The sequence below is a fragment of the Neopsephotus bourkii genome, unplaced genomic scaffold (genome assembly GCF_033783945.1).
Source record: "Neopsephotus bourkii isolate Nb327-2 ecotype Australia unplaced genomic scaffold, CSIRO-AGI_Nbou_v1 NB_1508, whole genome shotgun sequence".
Lineage (NCBI taxonomy): Eukaryota > Metazoa > Chordata > Aves > Psittaciformes > Psittacidae > Neopsephotus > Neopsephotus bourkii.
Genome location: NW_026901984.1, coordinates 6,657,622 through 6,676,651, shown reverse-complemented (window position 1 = coordinate 6,676,651; position 19,030 = coordinate 6,657,622). Strand labels below are relative to the sequence as shown.

At 39.3% G+C, this 19,030-nt stretch overlaps 1 protein-coding gene across 5 annotated transcripts in view; it reads left to right on the top strand.

Annotated features, from left to right (window-relative positions):
* Positions 1-19,030, top strand: part of CTNND2 (catenin delta 2) — a 650,408-nt gene that overhangs the window by 356,312 nt on the left and 275,066 nt on the right. For all 5 annotated transcript variants that reach the window (XM_061369698.1, XM_061369700.1, XM_061369699.1 and 2 more), the window contains exon 6: positions 10,788-10,960. In XM_061369698.1, coding sequence (XP_061225682.1) covers positions 10,788-10,960 — 173 coding nt within the window. The remainder of the gene's footprint in view (positions 1-10,787; positions 10,961-19,030) is intronic.

The following is a 19,030-nucleotide window of genomic DNA, read 5'->3' as shown; positions in this document are numbered from 1 at the left end:
GTATCAGCCTTTTCTTGCTCAGTGCATGTCTTTAGGTCTTGTTCTCTAGCATCTTCAGTAATTTCATTAGTAAAGGAACTCCCAATTTTTTCCTACTGTCAAACATTATCAAATGTTGCTTATGAAAGAAGATCTGGCTGTATTACATTTCATGTACCTGGAGTAATGCTATGTGTGGTATGGTATAGAAAGCAAAATGTATACTATCTGAGTAAGTAACCCTGAAGTTACCCTATTATGTCAGGATTGCTTAGGCTTTGCTATGTTATTTTGTTCCATGAGTCTGCTAGTATTTCATATTTGCAACGCATTTCTAAATTTCCAGAAGACTTTATGTAAACTCACTGGAAATTCGATTATTTTTATAATATACTGCCTGCAAATTTTTGCCATAAAAGTTATCTATCCCTAAAGAAATTCTTTCCTGTTAAATATTTCCTTATTAAGCTCAGCTACTGAAGACCTACTTATTTCTCTCTGGTTTTCTTCCTGTCCCTCACAGGTGCACAGGTGGTGAATTTTAGCCACCCGGGTATATTTTGTGAGTGCCGAAATTTTGAAGCACAATTTTCCCAAACACTGAGAGATTGCATTTGCCATTCTGTAGTCCTAGTTTAATTGCACAGGGATCCCTTATTTGGAGGCACTTCATTAGTGTTACGCAGTAGGTTGGAAACCCGTCCTCTCTGAATTAGACATTGGTGCTACCCCCACTGCCCTGATTCTGGGATTTCAATAAGTCCATCAAAAAGAAAAAAAAAAAAAAAAACCAAACAAAAAAACCCAAACACTTTCAGTAATCAAAAAAGAACCATTTACTCTTAGGGTGCATTTATAATTTAGAGAATTCTTGAATGAAAATGAACTTCTTCTACATTTCTGAATACATTCAACCAAATCCTATTTTCCAGTACCTGAGGATAGGTTCTATAGCAACACGAAAGCCCTTTTCTCTACTTGTAGGTAGAACATAGCCCTCTTAATGATGGTAGAGGATGGTATTGCATATAAATTACTTCTCTTTTTTGTAAAACAAGTTTGTTTTCAGTGTACTCATTTAAGAATTGCTGCCTCTCATCTAAAGAGATGTGTTTGTTTCCTAACAAGGGAGCTGCTTGTGATTTAGCAGATAAATTATTATCACGTATTTCTTTATTTTACATATGCACATTACCCCCCACACACACTTTTCCGAGCTTTATTTACTACTAGGATATAGAATATCTTTGTTATATTGTAGGCTTGGCATGTTTTTCTTGTTAAATGAAGGCAATGCTTATTACCATTATTACATCATAGCTACTTGTTATATTTTGTTTGATATCACAGAATCATAGAAAAGTTTGTGTTGGAAGGGACCTTAAAGATCATCTAGTTCCAACCCTCCTACCATGGGCACAGACACTTTCCACTAGACCAGGTTGCTCAAAGCCCCATCCAACCTGGCCTTGAACACTGCCAGGGATGGGGCAGCCACAACTTCTCTGGGCGACCTGTTCCAGTGCCTCACCACCCTCATAGAGTGAAGAATTTCTTCTTTGTATCTAATCTAAATATACCTGCTTTCAGTTTAAAGCCATTCCCACTTGTCCTATTTGACTAACAGTTGGCTTGAAACTCCTTCTTTCCCTATAGAATCTGTTTGACCAGTTGTAGCTGCGAAGATCAACATTTTTGCCAGAATCAAGATCTGCAGATCTTAGTTTTTGCCTTGGTTTAGTATTTCCTTTTTCTTCCTGTAAATAAGAAATCTTATTTTTATGATATCTACAAAGGTCTCTCATCTAGTTCCCAGGGTTCTCACTCACAATAGCCCCCTGCCTCCACTCCTTCCAGGGGCACTTTTTACGCTTTCCCAGAGACTAGAAACAGAGGACAAGAGGAGAGACCTCTGTACTTAAGTGGGAAGGTGGCTGTTCGTTGACACCCTCTGAGGCACTTGCAGGGCTTTCTTTCCCCTCACTCAACTCCTTCACTTTCCAAAGTCATCGTAAGTAATTTCATCAAGAGGGAGTTTCTTCAAGGAATGTTTCTGATGACCTCAAAATTAAGCCATACAGCAACATAAGCAAGTAGCTTAAACCAGACAAACAAATCTTCCTTACCCTTCTAATTTGGAGGGAAAGGTTACTCCTGGTCCAAGTCAGATATGCGTCTTAATTCTGTGAGCAGAACTTGGAAAACAATATACCGGTGAGAGGCCAAAGAATTTGCTATCACTAGGAACAGGTCTATCTTTATCATCCCCTCTTGTTCAGTCAAATACTGTGGAAGGACACCAAGACATATCCTTGGTTTTGTTGTTCTTACTTATTTCAGTCTAGTTCTAGGATTCCCCAGCATCCCAAATACAGTTTAACACTCAGAAATTGTGTGACCTCTTTACAGATGCCTGACCTGATCTTTTATTTATTGCATCTTTTTTAATCATCCATTCCTTTGCACAAGTGGGCAACAAATAAAACCCAGCTTTATGGTCAGTTAGCAACTACTTACTATGAGTACGCACACTTAAATGACCTAGCAAAAATAATAGGTTGTGGAGTAGGAATCAATATTTCACATTGAAACTAAATGACCTCAAAGGCAGAGGAAACAGTAAGTGATGACTTTTTGGTATTTGAAACTCTTAATTAGGCATATACTAACAGGAGATGGTTCCTCTTGCTGGGATGTGAGGCACCTCAACCTATTAACTGTATAAATGAATGTTTAAAGGCCATTAAAGGAGTTTTGCTGGTGTTTCAGTTGTTACCCAAATGAGCAAAAGCAGGTTGAAGATGTGTGAAGTGATTAATTACACTAATTAAAACCACTTTATTTACACTTACTCTATAATTTATCATTACTACTTCTGTCAGTTGATCGAAGGTGAGTGAAGTGTTGTTTATAATTGGTATGGGAGCTAATTAAATGTTCATTCGAGCATGTTTTGGTCTATTTCCTTTGTCAATTAGAAATGGCATCCCAATAAATGACTGACCAAATGGAAATGTATAACACAATAGTAGTGCTACACTTTACTACTTACTTGGAAAAGGAAATGTGTCCCAGTAAGCCAGCTCACTTTAAATCTTAATGAGGGAAAATAATCCTTCTCCTTTCACTTGCATGATATTTTTGTTGGGAACTTCACAGGAAAAACTAAGTAACAAGCATGCAATTAGCTCATGGGGACTGACCAGGTGTACATTTCTGTAGCTTGCAGTGTAGTTATTTTAGCCAATTCAGAAGTAATTATTGCATAGATCTAGAATACTGAAGTAATCATGCCCTTATCTTGTAATAATGTAGTACTGTATGTAACTTTCATTATATGGTAATTATTTTATAATTGAACAACTAGCAGATAGTGTATTATTGAATACTTGTTCCACAATAAGTTCTGTAATGTTTTATATTAGTCCTGTTTCATAAGTCAGCTTTTTTTTGTTTGTCTTGAAGATTGACGATGCTATTGCTATAGTATCATCTTGAATTGTTCCATGCTGTGAGGCTACATTTTGTGAAGCATTCCCTGAGATACTGTTGTCTGAGCATTAGTAAATGGGAGTTACTTTTCAGATGTTTGACTGGCGGACACTAGGGATAGGCTGTCATTGATCTCTCTGCAGGGAACAATTTCTTTGGTTTCTTTTTGTGAGTTCCTCCTTTACAAGGATCCCACATACATCTGCTGTTTAAGTTTGTGACCCAGCAATGGTGCTACAGTGTATGATAGAAAAATATAAAGTTCCCTGAGTTTGTAATGGAGTTGATCCAGATTCCTACTACCTTAACTGGCTTTCCTGTAAATAAAAATATCACAAATACTGATAGTACTTAAATCTTAACAGACTTCAGATACTGTGTTTGTTTTTAAAACTTCTCTCATGAGCTCATCATCATCATGGCTTGACTTCGCGAACGAAGATTTGGGAAGGGCATTTACCCACGCTTACTACAAGCGCGCTGATGACTAAGAAGGCCAATGTGGGATAGGCAAATCCGGCTACAAAAAACACAGCAGAAGGTCTCCTTGGGTGGAACAGGTGGGACACGATTCTTCCTGCGTTGTCTTTTCTCCTCGAGACTAGTTCTTCGTGAACTCTCAAAGGAGTCAGCGGCATTATGTATGGTGTGCCTCCAAGTCTCCCGATTGGAGGCCAAGGTGGACCACTGATGGTAGTCAATATGGCCAAGGCTAAGGTATTGTTTCAGGGAGTCCTTGTATCTCTTCTTTGGGGCACCTCTCTTGCGGCTACCAGTGGCAAGTTCACCGTAAAACACGATCTTGGGGAGGCGGTGATCCTTCATCCTAGAGACGTGCCCTGCCCAGCGCAGCTGCAGTTTCAGCAATGTGGCCTCGATGCTGGTGACCCCTGCCTGTTCGAGGACAGTGACATTAGACACATAGTCAGTCCAATGGATGTTTAGAATTGTACGGAGGCAGCGCTGATGAAAGCGTTCCAGGAGTCGCAGGTGATGACGATAGATGACCCATGATTCAGACCCATATAAAAGAGTAGACAATACAATGGCTCTGTAGACACTGATCTTTGTACTTTTCTTCAGGTGTTTATTACACCAGACTCTTTTATGGAGTTTTCCAAAGGCTCTATATGCCTTTGCTATTCTGTTGTCTATCTCTCTGTCGATCGTGGCGTCCGAGGAAATGATGCTTCCCAGATAGCTGAACTGCTGAACTGTCTTAAGCTCTGACTCGCCGATGGTAATATGGGGATGGTGATAATGAGCTAGTAATATTACAAATAGCAAAACTTAATAGGATGTGCTTCTTCATCCCCCCATCTCTAATCAGTATAAGAAGTGTACCTGACAGTCACTCTGCACATAGAAAACAGCTTAACTTCTGATGCTGGTAAGCTCCTTAGAGCCCAGGTTCCTACTGGATTTCTTACATGGAATACTGTTTTGCTTATGACCACTATGGGATACAGTTCTGCTATTTGAGCTAGACAAGGCCCTACCCTCTGGAGGAAGGGAAGAAAACATACGATGACTTGCCAGCTTTGACTCCCAAACAAGTTCCCTGTCCTTTCAACTACTCTTGGTTCTGATGCCCATTTCTGTAATCTCTCACTGAAGCTCCAGTTGGCATGAATGACTGGAACAAGAACTGGAATTCATTGAAATGAAATTCAGTACTGTGCTGACGCACTTTGGTCTTTCTTGCTTGCTTCCTTCTTTTTTCTTAAATGTAGTCCTTTCTCCGCTTAATTTGGGCATCACTCAGTCCGGAGTTGTGGATCGTAGTGTGCAGCTGAGCATCCAGCTTCTCTTGGGATTTGCTTCCAAGCGAGTGAGGAAACAAAAGCTACATGCTGCACCCTTGGAGTTTAGCAATGGAGTTTTGAATCCCTTGTTGTCAATGGAGGGCTAGCCAAACAAAAAACCATGCTTTTAAAATTTGGAGCAACGGTACTGAAGCAGTTGGCCTGCTAAACATTTCTAACAATATAGCCACTCTTTTACCTGCATCATTTTTGCTAAACATTGATTTTCTTCTATACATTCAGTTGGTACATTTTCTCTGTCAGCACACATCACTTTAATACACTTCATATCTTAAAAACTGATTTGACTGCTACTGAAATCAGTAAGCATATTCCAGTGGAGTTGAATATAGTAACCTTAGCCATTAACAGTTTCTAAGCATACAAATATGGACTTTTTGGGCCATTCTTCAATGGGTATGTTTGATTGTTTGATGAAATATAGGCATAAAGTCAGTTACAGAAGTGAATATATTTTTTAATGCTGAGGAACAGGGCATTATTTAAAAGCAAAATACACTTTTTCACACAATGGTAAACTTCTTGTAAGTACGCTGCAAAATGTGGTTTGAAAAAAGGAAATCTAAGGCACAATCTAAATAGAGAAATCTGGTAAAATACTAGTGGAATCTTGCTATTCCATTACCACTATTCTTTTTTCTTTACTTCCTGGTCTGTAATATCTTGTCACTTCTTGCATAAGAAGTATAATGTTTTTGTTGCCTAATCAAGCACTGATAGAACTAGAAGAGTACATGCCGGTACTGAGAAGAATTCTGCTGTTCCAAAACCACCATATAAACTACTTTTGCCTGTAAATACTTGCTGTTCAAGAATAATTTGCTTTTTTAAAATACCACAATTAAAAGTTTTAGGTTGTGATTCTTTTTTCTTTCTTTTTAATTTGCTTGGGTCATTTGGGTTTGGATATTTTTTACTCTGAATGATGGAAGAAGGAAGAGGAGCTGGTGTTTGAGGAGAGCAGAAACAACAAAAGGCAAAAGATTTTACTTCCAAAGAAAATAGTGCTCTTGAAAACATGAGAACAAATGTTTCAATTAACTTCATTTTTTTCTCTCTTTTTGAGCCAGCCGTGGATGCTAATAGTAACCTGGATTCTTTGTGTCACTTTGGTTTCCCGTAATCAACTGTAACTGCGATGTCCTTGAATTAATAATAATCTCATCGTTTAAGACCACTCACTTCCTTGGTTTGGTTTTTAAGTAGCAGCACTGCACCTTACTGCAGCATTGCACATTGTATTGTTATTCAGAAAGAAAAACAGTGGTCCATGAAAAATTCCTGCCAGCAATGCCCCATTGCTCACAGAAATAGCCCCAGCTGCATGTGCTGGAGCTCATTCTGCCACCTTTGCCTCCCGCTTCCCTGATCCCCCCCTTGGCAGAAGTCCATAGATGCCATGGAAGCTCTGCTTCTGGTATGGCTCGTGATGGAGCCTGTAACTCACCAGTTTACATTTATTGCCATATGCAACATACAAAATGCCATGAATCAGCCTGTTCAGCATAATGCCAGACTATGCTTATTTTGTCGAATGCAGTATGGCAGGAAGGTAGCAAACATCAGATTCAGTGCTGCTCTCTTTAGTGGTAGGACTCAGGGTAGGGCCAAATCCTGCACTGCATCTGCACCTCTTGCCTGCTTTACTTGAAGTGTTTCAGGTACTCTCAGGTGCTTCAGATCTATTGAACTATTTGACTTTTGAAAGAGAGAAACAGTAGCCATATAATAGTCAACATAACTGCCAGTAAGAGGGATAGATAATACAAACTAATTGAAAGAGCTTCTGCAAGAAGCCTGCCTCTTCCCTTCACTGTGTGAATGGGTGACTCTTTTCCTGAAAGTCTGCCATGCCTGCCAGCACCTGGGTCTCCACACTGCAAAGAAACCTCCTGTTGCCTACTTCTGAGTCCTAGACGAGTCCTCTGCTCTCCATCACCTCTGAAGTTTCATTCTGGGTTGCCTTCATGATGTGAGCATGTCCTTCATCCTTTTCTGTGCTGTTTTTGCCTGGTTTTCTGTGTGGTCCAGCAGCTTTCCCCAGTTTAAGGGCACTTTGTCTGTGTCCCTAGCAAGATGCACACCCTCTCCTTTGAGCTCCTTACTGAGCTTGCTGGTTACAGCAGCCAGGGTGAGGAAGATGGGGAGCTTTGCACACTGCTCTGCTCCAGGTTAAGAGGAAGAGCAAGGTATTTTCTGCAGTACATGACCACCAAACTGGAGACAAAGAGTTAATTACTATACCCTGCTCCATCTTCTGAAGTTAGTTCACAGTGGTGCCTCTTGCAGTATGGAAGCTCTGACTTAATTCACACATACCTGTGCTATTTGTTTTTATACAGGAGGAGAGTGGCACTGACTGAATCAGTGAAATTTTGGTATTATCCATAACTTAGTATCTGCTAAACTAAACCTTACGAAGCTGGAAGTGTTTGTTTTTAAGCTTATTTTAAATTAAAGATTTGTATTTAGTTATGTTGAATTACAGAAATAAATAAGACTGAATTGTTCTAGCGATCCCCAGTGCCTAACTTAAAGTAGAATATCTCCAGCTGCCTTAACACTGCTGAAAACAAATGAAAATTAGTTTCACGAACACCGTGTTATCCCAACACAACAGAGTTTAAATTTTTGCCAGGAAGAAACAGTAATTTGTTTTCAAGAGCCGTTAGCATACAGAAGTACAAAAACAAACCACTTCTCTTCTGGGTGAGCTGCGAGCTCCTCAGAAGGTTTGGTCTCTCCTTCAGACTGAAATCTCAAAAAACGTTAATGAGAAAAGCTATCCATCTTCTCCCCATTAGACAAGATAGGACTGCTTGTAGTCCCTAGATTCTGAAAAAGAACTTGTGTGTTTTCATGATCACGCTGACTGATCTCAATGTATCTTGTAGTTTGTACTCTTGGTTTAGACTTAGTTATTTACAGGTGAGCATCCACAGTTCTATTCCACATTTGCTTGACAAATGCGGACTTCTTTAAATATCTATCTCACTGCCTCTCTGCAATGACTTAGTACTTATTGAAATGTATGTATGTTTTAATTGTTTATTACTGCTTGTAAAGGTGCAAAATGAGAACTGCTATACAGTAGTTAGTGAACTTAAACCATATGCTCCAAACTTTTTACTGAAAATATCTTTCAATGCTTTGGGTAAGTTTCTGAAAGTGCATGGAAGTGTTTGGGCTCAGTGGTGCAGGGAACTCATGTCTGTGATTCTAGCTGGCTATGTGAATCCCCTAGCAAGCCATAGTAATATGAAACGAACACTTGAAGGCCAGATGCAGTTGAAAACTTAAACATATTGAGTTCATAGCATGTGATAGTTTAATCATTATTTAAGCTTTAGAAATGTCACAGCATAATTTCAGAATGAGTACAAACACTTCCATGCACAAAAACTGCTTTCTTGATGCTACTTTTGCCCTTCCTGGGACAGTTACTCTCTTGTGAATTTTCTGAATTTAATCCTCACTTGATCACAGGCAAATACTCAGTAAAAATTCAAAATCCAAAATGTTAAAATAAAGCCTGCAAATACATTTATAAACTAAGCCTGTTTTTTCTTTATGCTCTAAAAAAAAAAAAAAATTAAAAAACCTGAAAATTTTTCTTTCATTAAAGGCAAAATTTGCAACAAAACTGGTTAAACGGAAAATGCTTAGTCAATCCTATTTGCAGAGTCAGGGAATGGAATCTTGGATTTATAAGCACCCATGAAGGATTAAATTCAACTCTCCTATGCATGTGATACATTCTTAATACCCTCACAGCATACATGGAGCCCTGTCTCCTTCTGTACTTGTAAGGAAAATACAAGGACCAGAACTTTCTGAATTTGTCCTGTATTCAGAAAATTCTGATGAATGCAATTGACTTTGCAGCATAAATTGAGTTGATATGTAAAATAGTGTTGTAACCCCAGTCTACATTTAGAAAGAACACTTCCACTTTACATAGCCTACTATGATTTGTTTGTAATAGGAACAGTTCAGGTTGGGTTTTGGAAAATATCAGTTATAATGATTCTGCCATTTCTGAGAAACAGGCTAGGGATAAAAATGCTCTCCATATTAATTTTTGGGGGCATGTTGTTTGCACATTTTCTAAGTGGGATGTTTTTGGACCAGCTGTACATCCTCATAGCAAAGACTTTAAGGTCATAAAATTTGGCCTTTGTATAAGGAATGTACTGGGAGTTATTTCTGGTAAAATTCATTGGAATTGTGCCATTGTGGGTGTTTTTTTAAACTGAACTTTTCACATGTTCTGTAGGAGCAAAATCAGCATAATCATTTCACATTCCTTAAGGTTTGTGTCACCTTCTATGCTCTCATGAGCTCGTTAGCGCTAACCAGAAGATGAACCTGTCATTCCTTTAGAGCCACTGAATATGTTACAGATGATAGCTGTTGGGTTGAAGGTAGAGTTCTTTGCAACTCATGAAACGGCCAAGGCATTTCTTTTGTCTCCTCTTGTATTTCACTTACTAGTTCTGGACACCATGGAAGAGTAAGCTAGTTTATTGAAAATTAGAAGTAAAGGCTAGGGAAGGATTAGGTGGGTATTCTCTATTGTGGCTTTTCATGCATGGAGACAGAACGAGTTCACAATTAAAAGTGTTTGTTAGAGGTCTAAATCATGCAACAGTGCGGTGCAGGAAGAACCTTTTCTTGTCTGATACATGCTCTTGGAGCAAAAAATGGGGAATTACTATGGGTATAAGCTTAATCACTGGAAAATGAACCCAGTGTACATTAGAACATGCTTTAGTTTCACGGAACAACTAATTAACTGTCAAAGGTGGCACTGTTAGTGCTCCTGACATGCTGTTCAGTCTGGCAGCCCCAGTTTAAACTCGCTGCCTGCACTTGGCTCTCCTGGCATACAGTGCTGTGATGGGGAAGATAAGACAGGCTGACAAAACAGTCATCAAAGATTCACTCACATCAGGGTGAGTCCTACAGAATGTGAGGAGCTATTAATATTTTAAAGGGTGCCATCCATCCCTATAGGCACCAAAGTATTACATCACTGTGTGTACAGGACAGAATGGCAGTAATGAATAGATCTGATGTGCTGAGAGCCCAGGGAGGAACAAGTTAGCATTTCTCATGCAGAACAACTGGATATAATTAAGTGAAATAAACAAAGCTTATCCTTAGGGCAAAAAAATACCTCATTGACTATTCTGAGCTGCAGAGCAAGTCTGTATCAAATAGCGTGGTTGGGTTTGTTCAGGCTTAAAATTTCTTCACCAGTCAAAACCGTATGTTTTTTGCAAAGAAATGTGATCTGTAGCTTGAACACAATAATAATGATGACTGAGTGATAAACAGTTTGATGTACGTCACTTTTATTACCAAAAAGCCAAACTCTGAAAAGCTGAAGCCATGTACATCTGGTAATTTAGAGGCTCCCTTGAAAGAGAACACAGGTACGCGCTTTCACTGAGACTTTCTGACTGCTCTCAAATCCTGTTCCCACAGGGCCCAGCCTCCTCTCCCAGAGTGCGCTCCAGCTCAACTCCAAACCCGAAGGGTCCTTCCAGTACTCAGCCAGCTACCACAGCAACCAGACCCTCGCCCTGGGCGAAACAGCGGCTGCCCAGCTCCCGGCCCGTGGCAGTCAGGCCAGAGGTGCCATACAGAGCTACAGCCAGGTACGTGTCCTAAGCAGCCTGGGTCTCTTGCACCTTGAATTGTGTAGGATATCTTCAAGGAAGCAGAGCTCATTGGTGCCCACCAGCATATGAATTGTTTGTCTTGTTCAGTGCATCCGCAGCAGAATGAATATCACCTTGATTTTCATAACTCTAAAATGGATTGACTTGCATAGTAATAAAATAATCGTGATTGAAAAGGAGGTTTACATGGCAGTTCCTTGCCTGCATATACATGTTGGTGATAGCATGTTTAGGCACTTAAGTTTGAAAATTTCTGTGACTGCTGATTAGGAACCCTAATTAAGGTCTAGGACCTCCCTGCATCAGTATGAAGATATTACTGAAAGCAGGAAGTGCCAGCAAACAAAAACAAAGCCAGGCTTAGATGAGATGCAAAACCTGCTTGGGATACTATGCATCAGCTGGTGCCATGGCCTAATCCCAAGTCTGAGAATCATTTTTTGCCTTTTTTCCTATCATATTTTAAGACAAGCAACCTAACAGACAGCCGCCTCTATGTTTCAGACATCTTGAAAGACTGTTTCAGGTACTCATGAAAACTTTATAAATCTGGTTTCCTGTCTAAAGGATCCCTCCTGGATCTGACACACAACCCTCTCACTCTTCTGTGCTTTTCACTGTTACATCAGTTTCTCACTGAGAAGTTAAATTTCAGTTTAGACAAAAATTTGTGAAAGTGTACCTACATATGCAAGTCTGACTTACTTTCAAGTCGTGTTGTTTTCTCTATTTAGATGTAACCACCCCAGCAAAGCAGACACTGCTCAGTGTGACACAGGGACACTTTATAATTCAGGATTCTGTAGAAGTGAGTAGCATCTGAATTTTGAAACCTTAAATTGCTAAGAGAATTCAAGTATTATATAGTCATTTCACAGTTTGCGGGATACCAAGAGATATGCAATATTCTATTCTCTCAATTTGCTTAGAAAAGCTCCCTATCCTCTTAAGATTGAAAAATGAAATAAAGCATGGTTAAATTTCATTTCAAATTGGGTAGGTACTTTTTTTCGTTTTATAAAGCCAACCATATGCTGGGCTGCACCTAAAGGAGCATGACCAACATGTCGAAGGAGGTGATTCTGCCCCTGTATTCCACTCTCATGAGACCCCACATGTAGTACTGCGGTCAGCTCTAAGGGCCCCAACAAAAGAGGGTCATGGACGTGTTGGAGTGAGTCCAGAGGAAGACCGTGAAGATGGGGGACAGTTGGACCTGATGATCTTGAAGGTCTTTTCCAGCCTGGTTGATTCCATGACTCCATGATCAGAGGGCTGGAGCACCTCTCCTGTGAAGACAGGCTGAGAGAGTTGGGCTTGTTCAGCCTGAAGAGAAGGGTCCAGGGAGACCTTATGGCAGCCTTCCAGTACCTAAAGGGGGGCTACAAGAAATCTGGAGAGGGACTTTTCAGAAGGGCATGTAGTGATAAGACAAGGGGAATGGCTTTACACTTTTAAAAGAGGGTAGATTTAGATTCGATACAAAGAAGGAATTCTTCACTCTGTGAGGTTGGTGAGGCACTGGCACAGGTTAACCAGAGAAGCTGTGGCTAACCCTTCCCTGGCAGTCTTCAAGGCCAGGTTGGACAGGCTTTTGAGCAACCTGGTCTAGTGGAAAGTATCCCTGTCTATGACAGGGGGGGTTGGAACCAGATGATCTTAAAGGTCCCTTCCGACCCAGACCATTCTGTCATTGTATAATAAAGGGTTTAAGGTGAGCCTGCACAGATTGGAGCCAGCAGGAGAGCAGGATTCCAGCTAGAAAGAAAAAGGAGACTCTAATATCCAGTTCTAGCCTAGGCAGATGTCATCACGAGTTGTGTTTTGTGAAAAGCATCATACCTTAGGGGTTAGCCTGAAAGAGTATGATTCATTCTTCAAGGAGGCTAGAAAAAGTAAGATGATGGAAAAGGAACAGTTATGGGAACAGAGCAACAGAAACAAAAACAAAGGAGAAATGAGAGGGGAAGGAAAAAAGAATTTTTTGTGGTTTTTTGTTTGGTTTTTTTTGAAAGGCAGGAAGGTATCTCAGGTGTGAGATTGTCTGGCAGTTAGAAGTAACAATATTCTTAATGTAACTTTATCCTACTGATAGAAAAGGCTGAATTTATGAAGGGGAAAATTAATTATCTAGATTTCTTTCATTGAAATCACAGTGAACAGCCATTGCTTACAGCTGAAAACCTCTCATGAACCATCTACTTTGCAGAAAAATGGTTACCTTCAGAAAAGTAACTAGTACGTTTTCTTGGTGTGAGTAGGCAGGAAATAGGTTTTCTTCCTCTGCTCCTCCAGATTGTATGGTAGATGTTACTGCAGGAAAGTAACTCAGCATAATTTTTCATACCATCATCCTGCAAAGGGTGCTTGACAATTAACAACTCTGGGTCAATTAAAATATATCTTGGAAATATCAATTAACTGCCATCTAAACTATGAATTAATAGATAAAAAGCATAAAAGGTGGTTTCAAAAGAGGTAAACAAGAAGAGTAAAAAGTCAAAAATTAAAATTAAAAAGTTCTGAATATGACCATTGCTGGTCCCACAATTAAGGAGAAAAAGTGTCAATACTTGGAATCATTTTGCTATCCCTATTATAATCAAAATAAGCCTCAGGAGTCAAAACTTCTCAGATTGTGATAATTTCCTTTGGTATTTGTGTGCAAGGAATATAGCTATCTCTGAACATGAATGATAGCCCAAATGCATGGGAAAAAAATGTAAATAGTCCCAAGGCCAGCTGTGACAGCAAGAACAATTTCTGAAAATGCAATTGTATAGAAAAGAGAAACTAATTAGCCTTGGGACTTCCTGCATAGTGCTGGAAAGTGCAATCTAACATTTTTGTCAATTTGGAGGACTTCATTATAGATCACAGAGTTTTGCTACTGCTTTGAGTACTTTAGAACACGGAACTTTTATCTTCTAAATGCTACTGGAATAGGAGTTTTTAGCAACAACTGCTTCTCTGGCAGGGAATCACTCTGTTTCCCACTTAAACCAGCTCTTCAAACTTAGTGTCTATATCCTGATGCATCCTGTATCAGTCAAATAAGGTTATTTGTGAAGAATCAGTAGTACTACAAAATGTAGCAGATTTTGCAGATGAATTGCTCAAATGTGAGTCTTCTATTTGAATAATGCCATTTGTGAGCAACTAATGGATTGAGTCTACTGTCATGTGGAGAATGGTCAGCTTATGTTATAGATTTTGTAGGAATATAAAGCATAGCATGCACTCCAGATAGTGTTTTTCCACATGCTTTACCATGTAATTGCAAGGGGAGGGGAAAGGAAGTGAAACTAGTTTATGTTTCTGGATGGTAACTTTCTTAGCCTGTAGTGAGAGGCTGGGGCAGTAACAGAGGTAGAACCTTACTGCATATTATCCTATTCCTGAAGCTTCTGGACTGATCAAGCTGGCACAGAATTTGAAAACCCTTAAAAATAAAAAGTAGATGGAAAGCAAAGGTAATAATAATTAAAAAAAAAGCCTTCAAAAATCATGTAATGGTTAATTTTCTAACTTGTTTCCCTTTTCCTACAAACAAGTCCTAAGTTTGTCATTCACCAGACTGCCACACCTTACTAGCTCTATTTAGAATATTACCAAATGAGTGCAAGTACATGTTCAGTTGTCAAGCAAAAACTCTATTCTGGCCTTTTTCAGTTATGACTCTTGGCTCTTCCTGCCATCAGCCATCTGTGCCACAGGGTGATAGGCTGCTTGATAATCTACCCAGACAAAATCTAAAATGAGGACTTCGCTTCTGGTAGGATGTAGCAGATTATGATGTGTTTGAAACTGGATTCCAAATACGAACATGAGAATTCTTCTGTCATGAAAGGAAGCAGATGAAATCTTAGGACAAATTGCTCTTATTATGACACTCACAGAGAACAATTCACTAGTATGGCTTATGGTAGTGAAGAACTGGTCAGCATAATGCTGGTTTGATACAACAATAGGTAATTAATGATTGCAGCTTTCGTTGCTGCTTTAAAACCAGAGACTGACCATCTGTTGACACTCTGAAAGGATCTCACATGACTCTGTTTGTGGCTGTAAGACTACAATGGTATTACCTACCTTCATATGAGATTAGGATCAGGTAGGCTGATGAATTTTCCTCATAGTGTTGGGGTGTATTTTGCAAAGACATTATAGCCATGGCCTTTGTGCTAAAACCAGAAAAAACAGATGGAATAGGCCACAGTGGAGGGAGGCAGAGGTATAGTCTGGCATCTATTTTCATGTAACTGTATTTGAACATAGGTAGCATCTTCCTAGTGAAGTCAGGAACTTATAAATGACAGCAAAGCAGTCCTGCAGAAAAAAGACAAGTGCTACCAAGGACTGAAGTCTGTATCCCCAGGACTAGAGAATGTTAAGCATTTTCATCTGCCCTTTGTAGAAGAGTGTTGATGTAGGCATTGGACAAGAGCAGAGTGATACTTTCAGTGAAACCATATGGAATATTCTTGGGGCTGACAGAAGAAAATAAGCCCTCAACAGAGTGGCAAGTCTTGCAGTCACTGAAAATAGCACAGAGCATGACTGAGATTGTGCAACAGATCTGGACCCTTCAATGAACACCTGTGACTCTCGAAAACCCTATTAAGGATGACCAAGTTTGCTCCCAAATCCAATAAGACCCACCAATATTCAAGAAGCCAAAGCAGCCTGGAGGCTTGTCTTCCACACAACTTCAGCATCCATTGGAAAATCCTCCCTCAAATCAAGAGAATGGGTCTTCTCATTGGCCACAATATACTCCATATGACTATGTTCATATTCAACAGATATGACATTTTTTGGGATTTTAAGGACCAAACAATCCCTGAAGTTAGAAAAAGCAAAACAAGCTGCAAGCTGGTTCTGGCATTTAATGCTAAACTAAAAATGCTTGTGAATACAAGTTCATCCAGACATAAGATGTCCATACAGATTTATTCAAATGTAACACAACTTTCCAGTTTCTTCTGCCAGAGAAGTATACAGGACATTGAGCACAAATTGTCATTTCTTTAGGGTAACTGGTATCATGATTCAAACTCTCCAGCATTTTACTGGAAATTATATCATTAACTCATTCCCAAGAAATTACTCTGAAGCCATTTCTGTTCTTAGTTCTGTTGATAAGACTCAGGGTTGCATTAACAGAAGCTCTTTTCCTTAGCACCTTCATTGAATTATGAAGCATAGATGCACAAAACCTACCAGGTTGTGTGTGCCTAAGAAGGAAGAGTCTGAAGGGATTTTAGATGACTTAGCAAATAGATCTGCTGCACTAACATATTCATAATGGTCATCTTGTTGTTGACCAGGACTTCTGTTACTCAGGTTTTGCTGGTCTTACACACCATTATCCCTCTGGGAGCAATCTCCAAGAATTGACATGCCGATGTGTCAGTAATTAGCAGCTGACCCCAAAGTTTTGCTGAAGCCGTCAAGCCATCTAGGATTTCATAAATCCTTACCCATGCAAAATTTACATCAGAATAAATAATTCAGCACAGTTCTTTGCCCCTCTTAATTCCATGTCATAAAACAGAAATCTTGTTTGCGGTCATTCCATTTATTTTTTGTTAAAGTTCTGATTTAATTTTTTAAGTGGAATTGTAAAAAAAAAAAAAAAAAGAAAACAAAAGAAACCACAACAAAAACTATCCTGAAATTTTGTGCATTAAATGCATGAATTAAGGTAAGCAAACAGCTGTTAGACTGTTCTCTAGCCTATTATAACCTGACTGGACACCTTCAATAATTTTCTGTACATCTCATTTTGTCCTTATCTGCAGAGGATGATCTTTCTCATCAGATTAAATGGGAAAGAAGGTATTTGCACAGGTGTATTGAAGTTCTTATGGCTTTTTTCAGACATTTCTGCTGTTAAAAAGAATATATCAGAATCCATCTACTAGCTTCAAATAAGCAAATCAAGCTGCTTCTCTTTTGAATATCAGAAAAATTATATCTCTGAGTCTTGGAATAGGTACTTACAGGCTGTAATAAGAAAGTCCTTGATCTTTTTTCACATCTATGAAATAGGTTGATGTGGGAGGATATAACAACTAGAAAGCATATCTGATCTCAGTTTATTAGTTTAAACACAGTTTCGTTATCATGTTAACAGCAATAATGGCAAAATAAAGGAAAAATACCATTGTATTTCATTCTTCCACATGAAATACAATGTCACATTGCAGGATGAACAGCGGCATGTCTGCATGGTTGTCTTAAGTGACAGGGAGAAACTGAACCACATTTTGTCTCTGAAGACATGAGTGAAGAATGCATCTGTACACTTGGCCCTTTAAAAAAACAGAAGAACCTCACAGTAAATTTAAGACAGGTCTGAGATTAGTCACATCCTAGAAAATACTGTGCGCAAATGTTTTCACTGCAATCTGTTCACCCAAAAGTTCTCTCCTTCACACAGAGAAAATGCTTTGCTTTTTAGGAAGTGCTATACACTGTGGTTTTAATTAAGCATTTAATACTCGTGTCCCACCACTAGACCTTCTTCCCTGTAACAATCATGAAAAGGGATTATTTTTTTAATTGGTACTTGCAAAGAGCCTGCAGCTTTATAGATTTATTAGGAACATGGGATAATATTGGTTTACCTGAAATTAATTACTCTGAATCCTTGACACATCAAGCAGTGTAGATTAGAAATTTTGTCTGCATGATGACAGCTCTTGCTTAAAATCATTACCATCACTGACAAACTAAGTTACCAGTACATTAGCAGTGTGTTGCAGAAGACTGTATTTTGCAACAGTATCGAATACTACAAAATACAAATTGTTATGCCACTTAGCAGTCCAAAAAGTAAAATGTATTAATAGATATCAATTTGTAATTTAAATGGTTCAAACAACCTTTCATCACTTGCAAAAATTCCTCTGTCCACGTTGTCTGCCATCTTGCCAGCCTGATTTTGTTTTGTGAAAGTTGTTACCATACAGTTTAAACCTGGAAAATGAAAACTCTGCTCCTGTCAAATACATTACTGGACAGTCAGTTGCAGATTAGCCCTTCTTTCCAGTTTAAAGCAGAGACGGTAAGTAGCTCAGCATGAAAGTAGCTTTTAAAATTGATGTTTCCCAGAGTTTGCCTTCCTGGTTTTTGTAAAAATTCTTTCAAGTGAGAATCTCGAGCTCGTTGGCCATTTATGACAATTTTAAAGCTCTTACTTGATGCTGTGGTGTTTGTAACTCATGGCCGCAATCTAAAACAGTCCACCTCAACAGCACTCAGGCCACTTGCATCTGTGATCACCTTGCCCACTCAGGACTTACCGTACAGAGCAGATGGAGGGAACAGCTTATATTTATCTAAAAGGCTGTTGCTCTTCAGGGCAAACAACGTCCCAAAGCCAAGGAGGTTTGGGTCTGGCCTTGCTCCCTTGAGACACCTCTATGCTGCAAGTGCTGGGTGCTGCCATGCTACTAACAACTGGGAGCAAAGCACCAGAAGCTCCATCTCCGAAGCCATGCTTTTTCTCCAGGTCTAGAAAAACATGTTTTCTTTACTCAGGTGCAAAGTATTTAGGATGAGGGGTTGGGCTCCAAAAGTACAAAAAAGAAAAGGACAGAAAAATTTCCAGTAGTCATGCATAGGAAGAACATATTTCTGGCCTTTTGAAGCTCATTTTGTTCTGATTGGCCATTTATCTTGGCCTCAGTTCCTGACCAAATCCCTTATTTGGTATCCTAGTAGAAATAAGTTCCATACCCAGAACATGGTGCTTTTGTTTACTGTTTACTTGTTTTGTTGTTTTTTTTCCCTATAGGATGCTACTAGAAAAGCCGTTGCTATTTAAATGTGAAACAACGCTGCTGTTGTTGTATCACACCTCTTTGAACTGAATCACAAAATTCATTACTCAGATTTTAAAGGATTTTCTCGCTAAGGAAATCAGTAGCCCGGAGGTGTGTGTTTGGGTGAAGCACTGGTCAGACTGACTCAGGCTGCACTATCTGTTCCCAGGATCTGGGAGTGCTTTCAGAGATTTCAAGTAAATCCCCTGCATAA